Raw genomic sequence first — 22,420 nt, 5'->3', positions numbered from 1 at the left:
AGAAAGCCTTTGACAAAATTCAACACTCATTTATGATTAAAACTCTCCAAAAAGCAGGAATAGAAGGAACATACCTCAACATAATAAAAGCTATATATGACAAACCCACAGCAAGCATCACCCTCAATGGTGAAAAATTGAAGGCATTTCCCCTGAAATCAGGAACAAGACAAGGGTGCCCACTCTCACCACTACTATTCACATAGTGTTGGAAGTGCTGGCCACAGCAATCAGAGCAGAAAAAGAAGTAAAAGGAATCCAGATAGGAAAAGAAGAAGTAAAACTCTCACTGTTTGCAGATGACATGATCCTCTACATAGAAAACCCTAAAGATTCTACCAGAAAATTACTAGAGCTAATCAATGAATATAGTAAAGTTGCAGGATATAAAATTAACACACAGAAATCCCTTGCATTCCTATATACTAACAATGAAAAAACAGACAGAGAAATTAAGGAAACAATACCATTCACCATTGCAACAAAAAGAATAAAATACTTAGGAGTATATCTACCTAAAGAAACAAAGGACCTATACATAGAAAACTATAAAACACTGATGAAAGAAATCAAAGAGGACACAAACAGATGGAGAAACATACCGTGTTCATGGATTGGAAGAATTAATATTGTCAAAATGGCTATTCTACCCAAAGCAGTCTATAGATTCAATGCAATCCCTATCAAGCTACCAACGGTATTTTTCACAGAACTAGACCAAAGAATTTCACAATTTGTATGGAAATACAAAAAACCTCGAATAGCCAAAGTAATCTTGAGAAAGAAGAATGGAGCTGGAGGAATCAACCTGCCTGACTTCAGACTCTACTACAAAGCCACAGTCATCAAGACAGTATGGTACTGGCACAAAGACAGAAATATAGATCAATGGAACAGAATAGAAAGCCCAGAGATAAATCCACGAACCTATGGACACCTTATCTTTGACAAAGGAGGCAAGGATATACAATGGAAAAAAGACAACCTCTTTAACAAGTGGTGCTGGGAAAACTGGTCAACCACTTGTAAAAGAATGAAACTAGAACACTTTCTAACACCATACACCAAAATAAACTCAAAATGGATTAAAGATCTAAATGTAAGACCAGAAACTATAAAACTCCTAGAGGAGAACATAGGCAAAACACTCTCCGACATAAATCAAAGCAAGATCCTCTATGACCCACCTCCCAGAATATTGGAAATAAAAGCAAAACTAAACAAATGGGACCTAATGAAACTTAAAAGCTTTTGCACTACAAAGGAAACTATAAGTAAGGTGAAAAGACAGCCCTCAGATTGGGAGAAAATAATAGCAAATGAAGAAACAGACAAAGGATTAATCTCAAAAATATACAAGCAACTCCTGCAGCTCAATTCCAGAAAAATAAATGACCCAATCAAAAAATGGGCCAAAGAACTAAACAGACATTTCTCCAAAGAAGACATACAGATGGCTAACAAACACATGAAAAGATGCTCAACATCACTCATTATTAGAGAAATGCAAATCAAAACCACAATGAGGTACCATTACACGCCAGTCAGGATGGCTGCTATCCAAAAGTCTACAAGCAATAAATGCTGGAGAGGGTGTGGAGAAAAGGGAACCCTCTTACACTGTTGGTGGGAATGCAAACTAGTACAGCCGCTATGGAAAACAGTGTGGAGATTTCTTAAAAAACTGGACATAGAACTGCCATATGACCCAGCAATCCCACTTCTGGGCATACACACTGAGGAAACCAGATCTGAAAGAGACACGTGCACCCCAATGTTCATCGCAGCACTGTTTATAATAGCCAGGACATGGAAGCAACCTAGATGCCCATCAGCAGATGAATGGATAAGGAAGCTGTGGTACATATACACCATGGAATATTACTCAGCCATTAAAAAGAATTCATTTGAACCAGTCCTAATGAGATGGATGAAGCTGGAGCCCATTATACAGAGTGAAGTAAGCCAGAAAGATAAAGAACATTACAGCATACTGACACATGTATATGGAATTTAGAAAGGTGATAACGATAACCCTATATGCAGAACAGAAAAAGAGACACAGAAATACAGAACAGACTTTTGAACGTTGTGGGAGAATGTGAGGGTGGGATATTTCAAAAGAACAGCATGTATACTATCTATGGTGAAACAGATCACCAGCCCAGGTGGGATGCACGAGACAAGTGCTCCGGCCTGGTGCACTGGGAAGACCCAGAGGAATCGGGTGGAGAGGGAGGTGGGAGGGGGGATCGGGATTGGGAATACATGTAAATCCATGGCTGATTCATATCAATGTATGACAAAACCCACTGGAAAAAAAAAATAATAATAATAAAAATTAAAAAAAAAAAAAAAAAAAAACCACAATGAGGTACCATTACACGCCAGCCAGGATGGCTGCTATCCAAAAGTCTACAAGCAATAAATGCTGGAGAGGGTGTGGAGAAAAGGGAACCCTCTTACACTGTTGGTGGGAATGCAAACTAGTACAGCCGCTATGGAAAACAGTGTGGAGATTTCTTAAAAAACTGGAAATAGAACTGCCATATGACCCAGCAATCCCACTTCTGGGCATACACACCGAGGAAACCAGATCTGAAAGAGACACGTGCACCCCAATGTTCATCGCAGCACTGTTTATAATAGCCAGGACATGGAAGCAACCTAGATGCCCACCAGCAGATGAATGGATAAGGAAGCTGTGGTACATATACACCATGGAATATTACTCAGCCATTAAAAAGAATTCATTTGAACCAGTCCTAATGAGATGGATGAAGCTGGAGCCCATTATACAGAGTGAAGTAAGCCAGAAAGATAAAGAACATTACAGCATACTGACACATGTATATGGAATTTAGAAAGGTGATAACGATAACCCTATATGCAGAACAGAAAAAGAGACACAGAAATACAGAACAGACTTTTGAACTTTGTGGGAGAATGTGAGGGTGGGATATTTCAAAAGAACAGCATGTATGCTATCTATGGTGAAACAGATCACCAGCCCAGGTGGGATGCACGAGACAAGTGCTCTGGCCTGGTGCACTGGGAAGACCCAGAGGAATCGGGTGGAGAGGGAGGTGGGAGGGGGGATCGGGATTGGGAATACATGTAAATCCATGGCTGATTCATATCAATATATGACAGAACCCACTGGAAAAAAAAAATAAAAATAATAAAAAAAAAAGAAAAAAAAAAAAAAGAAAGAAGCAAGTACACTGTTTTTTGAAGGTGAGTGACTTACTAAGAGTGGTGTTCTGAAAAAAACAGGGTATGAATTAAGCCATACAACACCTGCTGTGTTCATTTTACCAACGACAAAGCTGAGATCAGCAGTAGCTAGCCTGTCTTTGATACAGTGCTCCTAAGTGCTCGAGCTGGGCTTCAGATTCTAATAGTGTCCCACAATGCATTTCACAAAATTCAGCATCCATTCTCTTAAAAAAATTAATTCTTAATAAAAGGAATAGAATAGTTACTTCTTAACATAATCAAGTCTTCTTTAAACTAATACCGACTTCTAAGCTACTAACAAATCAGTGCGTCCCCACTGTATTCAGGAGTAAGAATAAAATACCCTGGTGGTTATACTTTGGAACTTTTTTTGGAATTTCTGATTAATAAAGTAGAAAAAGTAAGAAATTCTAGTTAAAACTACTCAAAAAAAATAAGACCATCACTTTTATAAATTCAACAAGTATTTAATACAACAAAGCTAAATACAGTACTTGAGATATCACAAAGACTGAAATGGCAAGTTCTTTAAGATGGTTTGGAGCAAAACAAATGAAAATAAAAACTGAATAACCATAATTTTCATATCCATCTCTCTATATTTTAGCAATATGTAGAGGAAATTATATAACTCACATTATTGACAAAAGTGTACAATTAAACATGATAAAGACTATATTAAACTATATAAAAATAAATAAAGCTAAACTAAAAAGCAAAAAAGAGAAATAATTTGAGAAGTATACTTTATTCCTGGATAGAAACACTATGCGTTACAGAGATATTTTTCCAAATTATTTCATAGGAAATGAAATTGACATTACAATCTTTACATTCATCTCGGAAAAATCTACTAGTGAAAACAGTGAGAACAATTTTGAAGTAGAAAAGTAATAAAGAGGAACCAGACCTAATAGATGTGAAGCAAATATATAAAAGCCTGATTTGGGGATAGGATTTAAAGCAATTTTTAAAAAATTCAACAAGATAAAATTGATAGAGTTGACAAAATAAAAATTAATATTTCTATAAGTTAATGTACAATAAACCAAATGATAGGGTAAACACTAATAAAAGTGAAAAAAAAAAGACTAAAATGTGCTTGTTCCTTATATTTTTAAAGGATTATAAAATTCGGTAAGAAAAACAAAAATATCTCTAAATATAAATAACAAAGATCATTTCAGTAAAAATACAAACAACAAATGAACACTTTATGGAATCCAGTATCTACAGTAATCAAAAAAGCAAATTAGACTCAAATGCATTTCTTACTTTTTAAATTTGGGGAAAAAGTTACATTTGATTGACTTTAGGAAGTGATCACTATGTATACAGAAGTCAAATTATAATGTGCAGCTGAAACTCATGTAATTAAAAAATTACCGTTTGTTATATTTTTTATAAAAGTAATGTACATACTTTAAAACAAAATAAAAAGAAAAGATAAAAAAAAGAAAAAAAAAAGAAAAGATATTCATTTTAGAAACTGTACCCTGATTCCTGTCCCTGTTCACCTGTTTCCCCTCCACCTTCCTGTCTTGATTTAGGCAAACATTTTTAGTCCTTGCAAATACTTAAAAGTTTCCTTATGAAATGCAAGTAAATTTAGTAATACATACTTTTATTTCTACATTCCTCAAATAAAATTAAATAACAAGCAGCACTTCACATGAGGTTGAACATATTGTTTATGAATCAAGGTGCTATTTGTATTATTTGTTTATTTGACTGTAATGGGTTTTCGCTGTTGAATGGGCTTTTCTCTAGCTGCGGACAGAGGGGGCTACTCTAGCTGGTTGACGGGCCTCTCACTGCAGCGGCTTCCCTTCTTGCAGGGCTCAGTCTCTAGTGTCCAGGCCTCGGTAGCTGCGGCACGTAGGCTTTAGAACACAGGCTCAATATTTGTGGCACACGGGCTTAGCTGTCCTGTGGCATGTAGGATCTTCTTGAACCAGGGATCGAACCTGTGTCTCTTGTACTGGCAGGCAGACTCTTTACCATGGAGCCACCAGGGCCGCCCACTATTTGTATTTTTAATGTTCATTTATCTTTGCCTACTCGGCTCAGTTGGTAAAGAATCTGCCTGCGATGTGGGAGACCTGGGTTTGATCCCTGGGTCAGGAAGATCCCCTGGAGGAGGGCAGGGCAACCACTCCAGTACTCTTGCCTGGAGAATCCCATGGACAGAGGATCCTGGTGGGCCACAGTCCATGGGATCACAAAGAGTTGGACACAACTTAGTGACTAACACACACTGTTTTATTGCTTTGTAATTCTTAACACTCCCACAATTCCTAAAATATATTTAGAGAGAAAACTCCTGGTCATTTGAGAGGCAAATATTTTTCCCAGCTTACCAGTCTCCTTTAGAATTTCTCCAGAGTTTTTCTTTTCTTTTGGCTTGCTTTTTGCCAACCAAATGATTTCTTTTAATGAGTCAGAGTTACCTTTTCTCTCTCTCTCTTTTAGTTGCTGGAATTGAGCAATAGAAAATGTTCAGCTAGATTACATTTTTCTTTTTAAGTATTAAGTCATTTACAAATAACAGCTTTACTTACACTTTTCTAAATTTCATACCTCAAATTCTTTTGCCTTTTTTGGTTTTGTTAACTAATATCTCTGGTACATCACTAACAGGGGTGAGAGGTAAACACAATTATCTTGCTTGTTTTTGAGCAGAAGTAACAGAAGTACCTCTAGCATTTAGCCGTTATTGACAATGTCACTGGACTGAGTCTGCGTATGTGTATGTGTGAACATACAGTTTATTGTTTTGTCATGGTTATAAAATGTTTGACTCTTTCTTTAATGAGGTGTCTCTCTTTTTTAAAACATCCAGAATGCTTGCTAAATTTTATCAAATGAGTAGAAATTAACATATGATTTTTCCTTTAGATCAACTATTAACGATGAAATATTTAAATAGACTTCATAATCTTTCATCCCTGGAATGAAATTTACTTCATCAAGAATACAGAATTCCTTTGATGAGCTGCAAATAATTTTCTGAAGAGTTTTTCCTTGATATTCATAAATAAAATTGAAAACAGTTTTCTTCTTGTGAAATTTTGAGCATGTTTAGGTGTCAATGATAATCTCCCTTCATTAAAGCAAGCTGAGTTTATATTCCTCTGGAAGGGTTTAAATCACACTGAAGTACTCTCTTCTTTTGAAAAATCATTAGATAGGGTGTAATATGCAAATGATGCATACTGTAATATCTAGGTAACAATATCTTAAGCTACAATTTTAAAAGATACATTTACTATTTAAGGGAAAAATAAAGAGTGAAATAATATTAATTAATAAATTAGTAGAGGAATCCATTAAAAACCCATTAATCCATATAAAGTCAAGAAAGGAAGGATAAAACTACATAAAGAGATGAGTCAAGTGGAAACAAACAGTATCCTGGTAGATACGATTCCAACTATATCAGTAATTATATTAAATGAAAATGGACTAAATACTCTATGTAAAAGACTAGGATTGCCAGATTAAGTTAAAAACAAAAATGTAAGACACAGCTACCTCTTGTTATAGGATGTATACCTATAGTATAAGGACAATGTCAGGGTGAAATGGAGGGGAAAACATGTATCATGCAAACACTGAAAAAAAATAAGCTGGGGCAGCTCTACTAATTTTGGATAAAGCAGACTTGAAGGCCAGTCATTTACTAGAAAGATAGGTGGGCATTTCATACCCAGTAAAAGGTCCATCCACAAGGGGTATATCATGATAAAAAATGCAGCCTCCTAAAAATTAGAGCTTTAAAGTTATAAAGCAAAGCTAGTAGAACTAGAGAAAAGAGAAAAAGGCAAATTCACCATCATCTGGGTGACTTTAAAATATCTCTCTCAAAAGCTAAGAGAACAACAGAGAAAGAAAATTCATCAACGATAGAGTAGGCCTGAAAAAAAAAACCCAAAGACTTGATCTAACTGACATGTATGATGCATTGTACCTCAAAATGGAAAAATTCACTCTCCTACTTCTGGAATATTTGCCAAAGGTAACCGTGTGCTGGAGCACAAAGCAAGTCATTACATTCAAGGAACTAAAATTATTCAGTGTTTATTATCTGATAGAATTCTGGCTGTGAAATCAATAATAAACTCTTAGTTTATTTTCTCAATTCTCAATTGTGTGAAAAATAAACAATAGACTTCTTAAAGAACTCACAAATCCGAAGAAATTCCAACAGAATTCAAGCAAATAAAAAAGATGTGACATCATCATTAGGCACAGAAAAAGGATTCTAGTAAATACTGCACCTCCAAGAAGGCAAGAGAAGCTAAAAATGGGAAAGCAGCAGGACAGGAAGCCCCTAGAAGGAAGTGCCCAGGCAGGCTGGCCATTCTTAAGGGCACAGAGCTGCAGAAACGGCACCTTTGCAGTCAACCCCAAGCAGAGGAAGGGGCAAGATTTGCAAGAATGTGTTACTAACGCCTACATCCCACTGGGCAAAGATTAGCCAGACAGCCTGTGAACCTGCCCACATTTCCATCAGGAGGAAACCCCTTGCAGGAAATCCAGGATATGATCTGGTACCCGACCCCACCTGTCCCTGAGGGACACAGCCACTTCGTACCAATGCATTTCCCTCCTTTTTGAAAAATGTGTTTTCTGAGATCTGCCACTTATGGGGACAAAGAACCTTTCTCCGTTTCTCCTGGCAACGACTCCCTGCTCAAGCTCAGTTCCCATGCAGAACTGGGCTCTTTCCTTCCCGTTGGTGATTGCTGACAAATGTCATCACAGGGCGCCCCCCATAGTTCCATTTCTCTTAGTCCCGCAGTAGAATTTCCTGTGCAAATGTCACCAGCCTCAGGTGCTTTAGTCTACAGCCCATGGGTTTGGATTTTACAGCTTTTCACTTCAGATTTTACAGTTTTTTCACTATCTCTGAGTTTTGCTTTAGACTTAGTTTGTGAGTCTTTCCCCAGACCCATTCTATTAATGCATGATTTCCAAGATGAGAATTACATTTGGTCCAATCCACTGCTCATCATGGAACCAGGAAAGATTGCTTTAAAATTGTTAAATGTCAACATTGAGGAGAATGTAGTGTCACCAAGACTCACAACGGGATGATGAAGACGTAAATCTGTACATATTTTCTGGAATATGTCTTGCATACCATTTATAACTTTAAACATTTGAATTCTCCTAGAAAATTTTCCTAATAAAAATTTCAAAAATCTGGTCAGAGATTTATTAAAAAATATACTTACTGAAGTTTTCTTTTAATAACATTAAATTAATGACATTATAATAGGTTATGATACATTTAAATTGAAGTATTATATACACATGAAAAGTAATATCAACTTATGTAATATCACAAGGAAATGTCACAGTTTGCTGTTAGACAAAAGTACAAGGCAAATTTTCAATATTTTTTATATCAACCATGTAGAAAAAAATAGCCCTGGAAAGAATCATGTAATAATCTGCCTCTTAGTTATTGCATTAGTGCTAATGTCTTTCTCACTTTATACTTTTCTGTACTCTTCACTCTTATGATAGTGAGCACGTTATTTTGATAATCAGAAAGATAACAATAAAACAAAAATCTTGAGACGCTCTCCCACAGATAAGAACAGCTATTGCAGGCCTCCACAAACCATCAGAAGGGTTGTTTTTAAGGACCCCAAAGGAAGCTGCTCTGCATTTTTATTAAGAATCCCTAAACTCAAGAAACCACCTGCTCAAAAACTAGGAATAAAAATTTCCAATAAACAGAAAGTACTTTTGTTATGACTTCAAATCAACTGAGGGGACATTCCTGCTTAATTTCTTGCATATTTCAAGTATGATTTCACTTAATGAAAATTCCCCTGGTTTTTGCCCCAGAATTGATCATAATGGAATTTTTTAAATAACATGTTTATTCATTTTCATAAACAGTGACAATTTAGAGCTATGTTGCCGTGACAAAAATGTCCCAAGTTCTATTCCTCAACATCCAAAGGGCTCTCCAACTTCTTCTTTGAGTCTTCAGTGATAGCTACACATAAAATGTTTATCTCTAAGACTGTCAGTAAGTTGTTTCTCAAGTTTAGGGAATTCTTAATAAAAATTCTATGAAACAGAGCAGTTTCAAAGAAACACATGGAGTTAGAAGATATGTCTTACTTTGTAAACAAAGGACATTTTCTTCATTCTTTTTCTTTCAATTTATATTCACATTATTATCTTAGTAGGCCAGAAATGATTGCATAAGAAAGGAATTACTTTTTTTCCTCTTAGGATTCTCGTAAAGGGTTTCACTTTTCATAAACCCCTGTATTTACTCTACTGCATATTCTGATCTAAACACATGGTACTAGAATTTTTCTAACAGAGTTATATAACTGAAAGTAAAATTAAACACAAGTGTTCACTTTATCAAAAAGAAGCTATTTCCTTGGATTTCCATTTCTGTGACTTTATTTTGTTTAGTTCTTGAGACTACTTGATTTTACTTTGCTCTTACTTTTCAAAAGTTTCAAATAGTCATTCTAGACCTCTATCTATGTTATTCTCTGATCTCCTTACCTTTGTAAAATCATTCAGAGGTTGGATCGCTGCATTACCTTTATTATCTAATTCTAAGTACACTAGTTTCTTTAAACTTGACTTAATAACAGCAAAAAGTGAGAGGCACAATTTCTTCAACTAATATGCGAAGGGTTGGCAAACTGACCCACAGGCCAAATTTCACTTGCCATTTGTTTTGGTTAATACAAGTTTTGTTAGGATAAAGCCATGCCCATCTATGTCTATACTTTCCTAATACTTTCAGTATATATGGGTAGAGTTGAGTAGTTGCAGTGGACATCATTTGGCTGGAAAAGCCTAAAATATTGACTGTCTGGCTTTTTTCAGAAGAAAATTTGCCTACCTCTGTTATGTTGTTTGTCCTGTTATAATGTTCTCTGTCCTCAGAAAATGCTTTCAACCTTCTATGACAAATGGCATTTTAGTTTTTACTAAGATGTTCACTTCTTAAAAATCTCAGGTACATATATAATATCTCTTTGTTTGCTACATCATCATTATTGTTAATTACATTATTACATAAATGGGTCTGTACTGTATGATGTAATTCTTAAAACTTTACTTACATGACTTCCTATATGCGGGCTATCTGCTAACATTGACTTCTTGACTTCCTGTGACATCACCAACATGGCACATGATGAGACATTATTTTGAAGAGCCACGTGACCATATGTAGAAATGGATTCTGTAGGGGTCAAGGGCAGGATAAAGAGATTAAAAATTATGTACTGAATAATCTTCCCTTCTTTGAATTTATAATTACTTCTGCATCTGATGATGCTGGAAAAGACAGGAAGACTCATATGGAAAGGGCTTCAGAAGACAATAGGAACTTTTTAAAATTAATTGTCCCTAAAATCTTCAGTCTTCCTCATAATTTAACTCACATCCATGTTGAATATAGCTGCTTTATTTGGGGAAAAAATAATCATACATTATTTAAAAGGCGGATTTTTTTACTCTTGCCCTGGAACTGGTGATGAGAACCACATACTGGGGGATAAAGAAGCATTAAGCTGCCCTACATTCTAAAGAGAGTTTTGTATCTATGTCTAGACACCTACTCCAGGGAGAATTCAGAGGCAGGCAAACCCTTACTCTACTTCTCCTACCTCAAAACCATCAACTCCACCCCAAGACCCCATGACTGGTCCATATACAGAAGATGAAAATACTAGCATGGGAAGTGAGAGGCAATGATTGGATCACCAGTCAGCAACATGACAGGAAGTACTATGGGACTATACACAAGAGGCACTGTGTTATAAACGGAGCTGTGTCTCACCAGAATTCTTGTGTTGAGGCCCTAGCCCCCATTGTAATGGTATTTGAAGATGGGGTTTGGAAGGTGACTAGGGTTAAACGAGGTTATAAGGGTGGGACCCTCATGATGGGATTGATGTGGAGTTATGAGAAGTGGTATTAGAGCACTTGTTTCCTTCCTCTCTCTCTACACCTCATGAAGACACAGCAAGAAGGCAGCCATCTGCGAGCCAGGAAGGGAGGCTTCGCCCAGAGAACTCAATCAGCTGGCATCTTGATCTTGTGCTGTACCCCCTCCTCAGGGGGTACAGATCTGAAAGGGCAGGGAAAGCCCAATTCTGGAACCTCCCACACAGAACGTATCAATAACCTGTTCCTGTTAGCCAGGAAGGGAAGCAACAGCTAACAGAGAATAGCCTAGTTAAGTCAGGAGCCATCTGGTATGTCTGACCTTCACCACCCTCTAGGCCCTCAACTTCCAGCGCTTAAAACCAGAAGGAGGTTAAAAAGCATGAAGATGTGAACCACACCCTCTTCCCTCAACTGGTCCCACAGGCTTAACTTGAGCTGAGTGAACATCTGGAGATGAGACTGGAATTTTAAATGGACTAGACAAATCAATAATCGGAAGTGACCAAGATGCTACCTGATCTGATAATTTTGTGAATGGATAATTACAAATGGATTATGAAAGATGAAAGAAGTTGTACCTGAAACACTGAAGAGCCAGCATACCTAGGTCTTTGATACCATGTGTTATGAAGGAAAAAGGAAGAGGCAATGACTGTTCAAAAACAGTAACTCATTTTGGATCACTTTAAGGCAAATTCTTATTCTATCATTTCTCCCACTCTCTAGAAGTGACTTTTATAGTTTATTCCCTTTCAAATTCCCTTTTTAACAATCTTTCATCTAATCCTTTACTATTATATAACAATAAGAATAACAAGAATCCTTATGAAGATTTTTGTTGAAAGAAAAAAAGATTTTTGAGAAAAATGTTTATTCAACTTAAAAGTTGATCTTAAGACACAGTCATTAACCAAACCTTTATCTCCCTCTTATTTTTGCTTTCTCCTCTGCATCATGCTCATACAACAGCCAACTCCTTAGTCCTGGTTTTTCTTCCTACTTCTATTATCTGTATGCAGGTCAGGAAGCAACAGTTAGAACTGGATATGGAACAACAGACTGGTTCCAAATAGGAAAAGGAGTATGTGAAAGCTGTATATTGTCACCCTGCTTTTTTCACTTACATGCAGAGGACATCATGATATGGATGAAGCACAAGCTGGAATCAAGACTGCCAGAAGAAATATCAGATATGCAGACGACACCACCTTTATGGCAGAAAGTGAAGAACTAAAGAGCCTCTTGATGAAAGTGAAAGAGGAGAGTGAAAAAGTTGGCTTAAAGCTCAACATTCAGATAACTAGGATCATGGCATCTGGTCCCATCACTTCATATTGCCATAGATGGGGAAACAGTAGAAACAGTGATAGACTTTATTTTTGGGGGGCACCAAAATCATTGCAGATGGTGACTGCAGCCATGAAATTAAAAGACGCTTACTCCTTGGAAGGAAAGTTATGACCAACCTAGACAGCATATTAAAAAGCAGAGACATTACTTTGCCTACAAAGGTCCATCTAGTCAAGGCTATGGTTTTTCCAGTAGTCATGTATGGATGTGAGAGTTGGATTATAAACAAAGCTGAGTGCCGAAGAACTGATGCTTTTGAAGTGTGGTATTGGAGAAGACTCGTGAGAGTCCCTTGGACTGCAAGGAGATCCAACCAGTCCATCCTAAAAGAGATTAGTCCTGGGTGTTCATTGGAAGGACTGATGTTGAAGCTGAAACTCCAATACTTTGGCCACCTGATGCAAAGAACTGACTCATTGGAAAAGACCCTGATGCTGGGAAAGATTGAGGGCAGGTGGAGAAGGGGACGACAGAGAATGAGATGGTTGGATGGCATCACCAACTCAACGGACATGAGTTTGGATAGACTCTGGGAGTTGGCAATAGACAGGGAAGCCTGGCATGTTGTAGTCCATGGGCTCGCAAAGAGTCGGACACGACTGAGTGACTGAACTGAACTGAACTGAACTCTATTATCTCAGAAGAACGTATTCTTTGAGATTTTTCTTGGATATTTTCCCATCCATTCTACAAACATTCATCAACTTGATCAGGAACGCCTAAGAGAGATCTCTTCCTTGGGCATTTTCCCTCTGCAACCAAGAAATAAGCTTCCTGGATAGGCACACAACTGAGAATTCCACAGGATGCATGAGAATGAAATCAGCAAATATGCTGAAAGGCACAGGATGAGCACTCAGACCCATCTGATTCTCAAAAGGAAGGACCCTGAGAGTTGCTATGACTTTTTGGCTACCCCCTGGGCTTCCCAGGTAGCAGTAGTGGTAAAGAGCCCACCTACCAATGCAAGAGACATAAGAGACATGGGCTTGATCCCTGGGTCGGGAAGATTCCCCTAAAGAAGTAAATGGCAACCCACTCCAGTATTCTTGCCGGGAGAATCCATGGACAGAGAAGCCTCGTGGGCTACAGTCCACAGGGTTGCAAAGAGTTGGACACAACTGAAGCAACTTCACACACATGTACGTTTACCCTTTTAAGTTTCAAAAGAGAGGATGAATACGAGCACCTACACCTCTGATTTAAAGCTAGATAGATCCCTGCCTTTCATGTCCTCTGTTGCCTAATCTTTCAATTATTAGCAACAAGGGCTAATGTTTCTAGAAAATAGGAGGCAAGCTTCTTCAGGAAATACCTAAGAAGGGGTAATGAAAATATTTAAAACCAAATTCAACTCAGCTCTGCTGCCATTTGCCCCAACAACCTGCCTCAACTAATGCAACACTCTTGAAAATGCCATAACAATGCATGTCCTCCATCTCCACACAGCAGTTAAGGCTGACCGATCCAGATCACTGGCTTCTCTGTGGCCAAATGCATGTTTGGGAAAAATTTTTGTCTCTTACTTTGGACTTCAATTTGTACACACTGAAATGGAATAGAATCAAAGAGTGTTTGATACTCCAAACAACTTCCATCCAGGCACCCGTATGTCAAAGAGGATAAATGGTTCCCAAAGGAAAGGCCTTCCTCTGACCAGCAAAGCCATCTAAGGATTGTTATGCCTTTCCATAAAAGGTGCAAAGATGCTCGGCAGAACTGTAGTGAACATGGAGGCACTCCCTAGCTGAGAGCTCAGAGCTGAGTCTCTGCAGAGATGCCCTCAGTGGTCCCCTCCCTGGAGACCTGGCCTCCTTTCCTGGAGTTGGAGCACTCCTAAAGGGTCATCGAGCTTCAGAGAACTCCTTTTGGGATTGACTGGCTGAGGTCTTTGCTCCAACTGCACTGCAGTTCAACTTGTCCTTCTACCCACTTACTTCCATCCCCCTCATTTCCATCGGGTGTTCCTGAGGACACACCCCGTGATACTCCTGCATGTACAATTCTGTCTCAGAGTCTGATTCCCAGGGAAGCCAGTCTACAAAAAGATTATATTCTCTTAGCTGAGAAAATGTATGGCTGAGAAACACTTGGATCAACCCTACATAGATTGGGGTGGGGGAGATCTCCTTTAATTTGACAATGTGCACTGTGAATCTTCAATGAATATCCAGAAGTTATTTAACCACAGAACCCTCTTCTTATATTGAACATCTGAGATCTGTACTCTATGGAATATGCTCTGGTAAACATGAATGCAGTTCACTCTAGCTCACACGAGAATATAATTGGTAAAGTTCCTCATGTCAATCCCTCCTGTAATGGCAAAAGAATGTAAATAACAATGAGGGAATGATAAAGAAAACAACAGAGGAATGTTGATATAAATTATGACATTTCATGAAATATTATGAATCCATGGAAAGAAATAAGAAATTCTTTAAGTCTTAGAATGAAAAAGTATCCAAAGTATATATTTTTAGTCCAAACAGCAAGGTTAGGTGACTGTGTGTACTTGTTCTAAAAAAAGGGAAGGATTAAATATATGTGTACATTTTCTTCTGCATGCATAAAATATTTGTAAAGGCATACATTAGAAAATGATAGCACTAGTTGTTTCTACAGAAGAAAATTAAAAGCACTTTGACATTTTAATTTTAAACTATGGAAATAGATGACCTCTTCAAACAATTAAACTATTAAAAATTAAAAGCAAAACACTGCAAAATATTAGGTAGCAGATATTTAAATACTTTGTCTAATCATATATGAAGAAACTCTGGAAAATGTATAACATCCTCTACAAAGTTGCTTATACTGTGAGCTCCTTGAAGACAGGAATCATATTTTATTCATTTATTCATAATTCCCAAAGCCCAGTGGAGTGTCTGAACCAGAGGAGATGGTAGATCATTTGTCTGCTTTTTAATTGAATCCTACTGCCTCTATATAGTGATAGATTTAAAGCAGTCCTTCCTTCCTGAAAAAAAATTTTTTTTTAAATTTGAGATCTAGGGAAATTCTAAAAATGGAGAAAGACTAGCACATTCTCTTAATATATTTTCCTGGTTTAGTTTTCCCCTTATAAGTCTGCAGTCAGCAACACTTAAAAGCATCTGAAGTGGCGCTGTCCAATACAATGGCCACTAGCCACATGTGGCTATTTAAATATAAATGTAAATTAATTAAAATGAAATGCAACTAGAAATTCACATCCCTAGCTGAGCCAGCCACATTTCAAGTGTTCAAAAGTCACACATGGTTAGGGGGTACCATATTGGACACAGCAGAGAACATTTTCATCACTGCAGAAACTTCTGGATAGCACTGTTCTAGGTATAGTACAGAAATTGATTTCAGACATAAATGGGTTGAATTCCAACTTAGGCACTTACTAGAAGTATGGTTTAGGGAAAGTTGGTCTCTTAGAGCCTCAGTTTCCTCATTTGGAGAATAGGGAAAATGAGAAAACTAACCTCATTGGGTTATTGTGAGGCTCAAACAAGCTCTTTCATGCAGATTTTATAGGACACAGTGAACAGGTAAAACGTTACCTCTCAGTGACTATCACTACTGTGAATATTACACCTCACCATGAGCCAGTCATCTTGTCCCTCCCAAACAGGCTCTTCCACCCCTCCCATAGGACTGGAAAGTAACAAAGTGGCCTTTAACATTCTAACAGTCTAGGTCAATGCTATTCAAATACCAGTTTATAATGAAGTAAGCATGCACTAAATCTTTCTTCAGAAAAGTCTTGTTAGAGAAAAAAAAGTCAGATGAACTAAATACATGTTAGTGGTATGGTGCATTTACATTCTGGGGCAAACTCTTCACTGGGCCAAATTTTGTGAATAAACATTTTGATACTTTGGCCTGCAATGGTCTAGTTGGAAACACATAAACCCCTTGATACAATTTTAAAATTCCCACAAAGAAACGGATCACCAGTCTAGGTTCCATGCATGAGACAGGGTGCTGGAGGCTGGTGCCCTGGGATAACCCAGAGGGATGGGATGGGACGGGGATTCAGGATGGGGAACACATGTACACCCGTGGTGGATTCATGTCAATGTATGGTAAAACCAATACAATATTGTAATTAGACTCCAATTAAAATGAATAAATTTATTTAAAAAAATAATAATACTTCCTGAAAAAAAATAAAAAATTCTCACAAAGAGGTCTATTAAACTTTTCCATGAGTAGAGCAAAGTCTAAGACAACAGAATTAAAGGATAAAAGAAAGTTGGGTCAGTCCACATGAAGTTTTTATAGTGGGTAGCCTTGAGCTCATTTTTGAATAACATAAGAATTGTGTTATGTTATAAATAACATAAGAATTGTGACGAGGGAGGGAAGAGAGAGAAGTAAGAAAAATAACAAAGGAATAATACCAAGAGAAAGGAAACAGAAAGATGGAAGAGAAGACTTTAGCTTTAGCCCTTGAAGAACAAAGCAGTATTTTCCTTTTATCCCTTAAGCCCAGACATTCCCTTGCTAACTCGTGGCTTTCCAAAGAGAAAATCAGATAGACTTGATTTTGGGTGTCCTTAGTCCTATTATGTAGTATCTATCTACCTAGAATAAAAATATGAAATACATAATAATTTTAAACTCTCTAAAATTATATATGGAAAGCTATTTTGGTGACTTTCTGATCCTTCAAATATTTGCAGTTAAAGATAAATGAGCTCCAAACCAAAAAGCTCCTAAGTACATGTTTCAAATGAGTGTTCTTCTTTTGCCTTCTTCAGGTTTTAGAAAACGATCCATATCAAAATTATTCTTCATCATAAAAGTCAGCCAATCATTACTAAATAATGTTCCAGTACTGCCACTACAGATAATTGTTTAATTATTAAAGTGTATGTTGTGATTTATAACTGCCATAATGGCACCAATCTCTACATGATTGCTTGGTGCTGCCGTGAAAGACATACCTCATCTGTTGTGGCATGAAATGCCGTGTGACAATTTATAATGATGCGCATTTCTTATTACCTGCTGCTAATAACCTATCAGTGAGAACGACAACTTAATTACACAGCACATCTCCTGCTGGCAAATAACTGGATTCAAACATTTCTCTTGCTTCTCACCTACAGAAGCAAAAAGGACAATTACCGCAATCCCAGAAACACTTAAAATTAAGAAAAAAAAAAATCTAAGTCAAACTTGATCTTTTATTAACCACATATGTACTTTAGCCCGATAATTCCTCAGCAACACATTTCCAGTTCACGAGAGCTGGTTACCATTCTCCTATGGTTTTATATTTCTTGCTGATATTAGGCCTCTGATATGTCCCATTCCAAATATTGGGCTTTTTATGCAATGGGTGAAATGATGCAATGGGTGAAATGATTTATCCAAGCACTGAATCTCTGAATCAACACCATGGCCACAGATTTGCTGTGGTAATCCCAAAGGTCTTGTTTCTAAGGCATTGCTTGTAGGTTCTTTCCTGACAAGTAAATTAAACTTCTCAAGTCTACAGAGCAAAGCAGTAGTGCTTACAAAACTAGGTAGCTGGATGTTTCTATCAATCAAGTTTATTCAACTGGCAGCATGCTTACATTCCCAAGTCCCATGTGGTCCGTGGGGCTGCTGGCCTTCTCCTCCCTGGACTGGGCAGTGGAAATTCCTGACCTTTTCAGCACCGGTGGGTTCCTTCTTTTCCACTAGAGCTGTGTGTCATTATCCGGGAACAGTCAACAGAATGGCTGCCCTTCAGTTAGAAGACTTGAAGCAGTTTTAGCTCCCTACCTCTTCTTTCATTGGTCTCATTAAATATTCTTTTTTTGAGTGAATTTTTATTGGAGTATAGTTCCTTTACAATGCTGTATTTGTTTCTACTGTAAACAAAGTGAATCAGCTATACATATACATGTATCTTCTCTATTTTGGGTTTCCTTCCCATGTAGGTCACCAGAAAGGATTAAGTAGAGTTCCCTGAGCTATACAGTAGGTTCTTATTAGTTATCTATCTTATACATGGTATAAATAGTGTATATACATAATTCTCAACCTCCCAATTCATCCTACCTTCCCCTTTCCCCCTTGATATGTATATACAATGGAATATTACTCAGTCATGAAAAAGAACAAAACTGGATCATTTGCAGGGATGTGGACGGACCTAGAGACTATCATACAGAGTGAAGTAAGTCAGAAAGAGAAAAACAAATATTGTATATTATTAATACTTATATATGACATCTAGAAAAATGTTATAGATGATTTTCTTAAAGACACAGACATGAGATCATTAAATATTCTTATTTAATGGCTACTAAAACTACTACTATGAATAGACTGCTATTCCTTTATTCTTTCTAAACTTTGCTTTCCATTTTTCTCTGCTTTTACTTCAGTTCAGTTCAGTTGATCAGTCGTGTCCAACTCTTTGTGACCTCATGGACTGTAGCATGCCAGGCTTCCCTGTCCATCACCAACTCCTGGAGCTATAGACATCATCAAATATTTAGTGTGCCTCCACGGGATTGAAATACTCAATTCCTTCTATGGGATTACATATTTGTTAGAGTCTTTAAGATTTTGACCCTTTCTGCTGGGTGTACTTTTACAAGATGCCCAAGATGGCTGCATTTTTGTAGTTTAAGATGTTAGATTTCTTTTGAGAGCTTTTTTGTTTGTTATCATAGAGGATTATAAAAAGGTAAATGTAGGAGGCTGCTTATTGCATCAGAGCTATTCCTAAATAACAGAGGCTGCACTATTAACTTCAGTGAACAAAGGAAACTAAAAAGTTTTATAGACTATAGCTACGAGATAGAAAATTATCTTCATTCAGCTATAGGACAAAGCCTTCTAAGCAAATAGCATTAAAAGTATCACAACCATGTGCTGGGATCACAAACATTTGTAGAAATAAAACCAGTCTCTTTGGCCTCATGTAAATAATGGTGATGGTCACTATCTTTTCTCTTACTGGACTCCATGCAGATCAGCATCCTTCTATTCTATTCATCATTAGAACATTATGAACATTGCTCTTATTATTAGAACACTGATCTTTCCATCATAACTACCAGAGAGCAGGGCACCAACAGCAAAAGACTGGGAAGGATACCTGGGAAACAAGGTATTGGAAGAGTACAGAGCCATGGAACTGTTAAATCCAGTAAAAAATCTTCAGAAGAATAGATGCTTCTGAACTGTGGTGCTGGAAACAACTCTTGAGAGTTCCTTGGGCAGCAAGGGGATCAAACCAGTTCATCCAAAAGGAAATCAACCCTGAATATTCATTGGAAGGACAGATATTGAAGCTGAAGCTCCAGTACTTTTGTCACCTGATGCAAAGAGTCATTGGAAAATAGCCAGGAAAGATTGAAGGCAAAAGGAGAAAGGGGCAGCAGAGGATGAAATGGTTAGATAGCACCACTGATTGAATGGGCAAGAAACTGAGTAAACTCCAGGAGGCAGTGAAGGACAGGGAAGCCTGGCATGCTGCAGCCCATAGTGTTGCAAAGAGTCGGACACCACTTAGCAACTCAACAACAACAATGACAACAGAGTGTCTTCAACCTGAAGGGTGCCCCACCCAACACACTGGAGAACTGTGTCAAGAGCCGAGGGCTTTGTCTTTCAGCTGATAATACTAGGCTAACAAAGATGTCAATTTAAGAAATATAATCTTACAAGGAACAATATATAGGGAATTCCATAAAAGAGTGATGAAAACTAGAAAAATATATGCCAGATGGGGAAAGCCTAATGGAAGAACTAAGAATTTAAACAAGAATTTTAAAAAATAATAAACACCTTGCAGCGTGTACCCGTCAATCTCAATCTCCCAATTTATCCCTCACCTTCCCCCAGAATGCATCTTTTTTTTTTTTAAGTTGGGGTATAGTTGCTTTGTACACACTACTATATATAAAATAGATAACTATTAGAACCAACTGTATTGCACAAGGAACTCTACGTAATACTCTATAATGGCCCAAATGGGAAAAGAATATAAAAAGACTGAATATGTATATATGTACAACTGATTCATTTGGCTATACAGCTGAAACTAACACAACATTATAAATCAACTATACTCCAACAATTTGTTTTTTAAAAATAATAAATACTGGAGCAGTAAGAAGGATTTTGGAAACATGAGTCAAGAAGAAGAAATTGTGAAGAAATAAATGGGTATAATAAATATTTTAAAAATAAGTGATAAAGTAAGGAATTAGTCAAATAGCTTGAATGCAGGATGAAAAACCACTGTAGAGTGAGAGAATGAGCTACACAGTTGGATCAAGCATTGTCCTCAGACGCATTAGGGCCTAACAATTAGATAAGGAAAATGAAGGAAGAGTCAAATGACATGGAAGATGAGAGCAGAAATTTCAACTTCTGTCCACTTGTGGCCTGCAAACAAAATAAAAGGACAGAAATGAGAATATAGTAATCAAGATGTTTCTAAAATTGCAAATATAAGACCTCAAAATAAAGAAGATAACAGAGTAGCAGGGAAGACAAATGAAAAACTGAGAGTCAGGAATATTCTAGTGCATTCAAGAATATTCAGGCCAAGGAGGAACCTTGGAAATATTCATTACAGTGAAAGCAGACAAAAGTCAGACAGACATCAGGCTTCTTGAAAGAAACACCAGATGCAAGAAGATAACAGAGTCCCCACAGTGTTGAAGAAAAATAGCCTTGCACCTAGAATTAAATATCCAGGGAAGCCATTATTTAAATGTGCAGACAAAATGACTATATCCACAGGCATATGAGACCTCTGAAAAATTCACCCTTCATTTACCCTGTTTGAAATAATTTTGGGAGGAAGCAAAAAGATATAGGAAACAAAGATAAGTAAAGAAGAGTCTCTGTGTCCGACTCTTTGAGATGGTATAGCCCTCTAGGCTCCTCTGTCCTTGAGACTCACCAGGAGAGAATACTGAAGTTGGTTGCCATGTTCTTCTCCAGGGGATCTTCCCAACCCAGGGATTAAGTCTGTGTCTTTTATGTCTCCTGCATTGGCGGGTGGGTTCTTTACCACTAGCACCACCAGGGAAGACCCTAAGAGTCTATTAATATTTAAATAAGCAAAACATAAAAGCACTTAAAATATGGCTTAGCACATAGTGAATACTCCATGAAAATGAGTTGTTACTATTATTTTGGTCTTCAGTTCCTGATTAAATAGTTGCATTGAAATCTCTAAAAAGTAAAGAAAATGCTTTTTAAAGTTCTATATATTATGTGTGATGTTTACTAGAGATTTTCTAGTCGATATTGTTAATCCATTCATGTATTTATTTGGATGATCCCATCGAACTTTATCAAGCTCTTATTTAAGATAAAATAGATAACTAATGAGAACCTACTGTATAGCTCATTTCAGTTCAGTTCAGTTCAGTCACTCAGTCGTGTCCGACTCTGAGACCCCATGGACTGTAGCACACCAGGCCTCCCTGTCCATCACCAACTCCTGGAGTTTACTCAAATTCATATCCATTGAGTCAGTGATGCCAACCAACCATCTATTCCTCTGTCATCCACTTCTCCTCCCACCTTCAATCTTTCCCAGCATCTGGGTCTTTACCAATGAGTCAGTTCTTTGTATCAGGTGGCCAGAGTATTGGAGTTCCAGCTTCAGCATCAGTCCTTCCAATGAATCTTCAGGACTGATTTCCTTTAGAATGGACTGGTTGGATCTCCTTGTAGTCCAAGGGACTCTCAAGAGTCCAGCACCACAGTTCAAAAGCGTCAGTTCTTCAGCGCTCAGCTTTCTTTATAGTCCAACTCTCACATCCATACATGACCACTGAAAAAACCATAGCTTTGACTAGATGGACCTTTGCAGGCAAAGTAATGTCTCTGCTTTTTAATATGCTGTCTAGGTTGGTCATAA

At 37.4% G+C, this 22,420-nt stretch overlaps 1 protein-coding gene across 5 annotated transcripts in view; it reads right to left on the bottom strand.

The window, feature by feature from the left end:
• Positions 1-22,420, bottom strand: part of IL15 (interleukin 15) — a 97,992-nt gene that overhangs the window by 57,532 nt on the left and 18,040 nt on the right. For 3 of the 5 annotated variants that reach the window (XM_061142398.1, XM_061142401.1, XM_061142400.1), the window contains exon 2: positions 10,356-10,477. The exons of the other annotated variants lie outside the window; for them this stretch is intronic. In XM_061142398.1, the coding sequence (XP_060998381.1) occupies positions 10,356-10,421 (66 nt within the window). In that variant the 5' untranslated portion in view covers positions 10,422-10,477. The remainder of the gene's footprint in view (positions 1-10,355; positions 10,478-22,420) is intronic. 5 annotated transcript variants of the gene reach the window in all.

The sequence above is a fragment of the Dama dama genome, chromosome 5 (genome assembly GCF_033118175.1).
Source record: "Dama dama isolate Ldn47 chromosome 5, ASM3311817v1, whole genome shotgun sequence".
Lineage (NCBI taxonomy): Eukaryota > Metazoa > Chordata > Mammalia > Artiodactyla > Cervidae > Dama > Dama dama.
The sequence above is the reverse complement of the archived record's forward strand: the minus strand, read 5'-3'. Positions and strand labels throughout refer to the sequence as shown.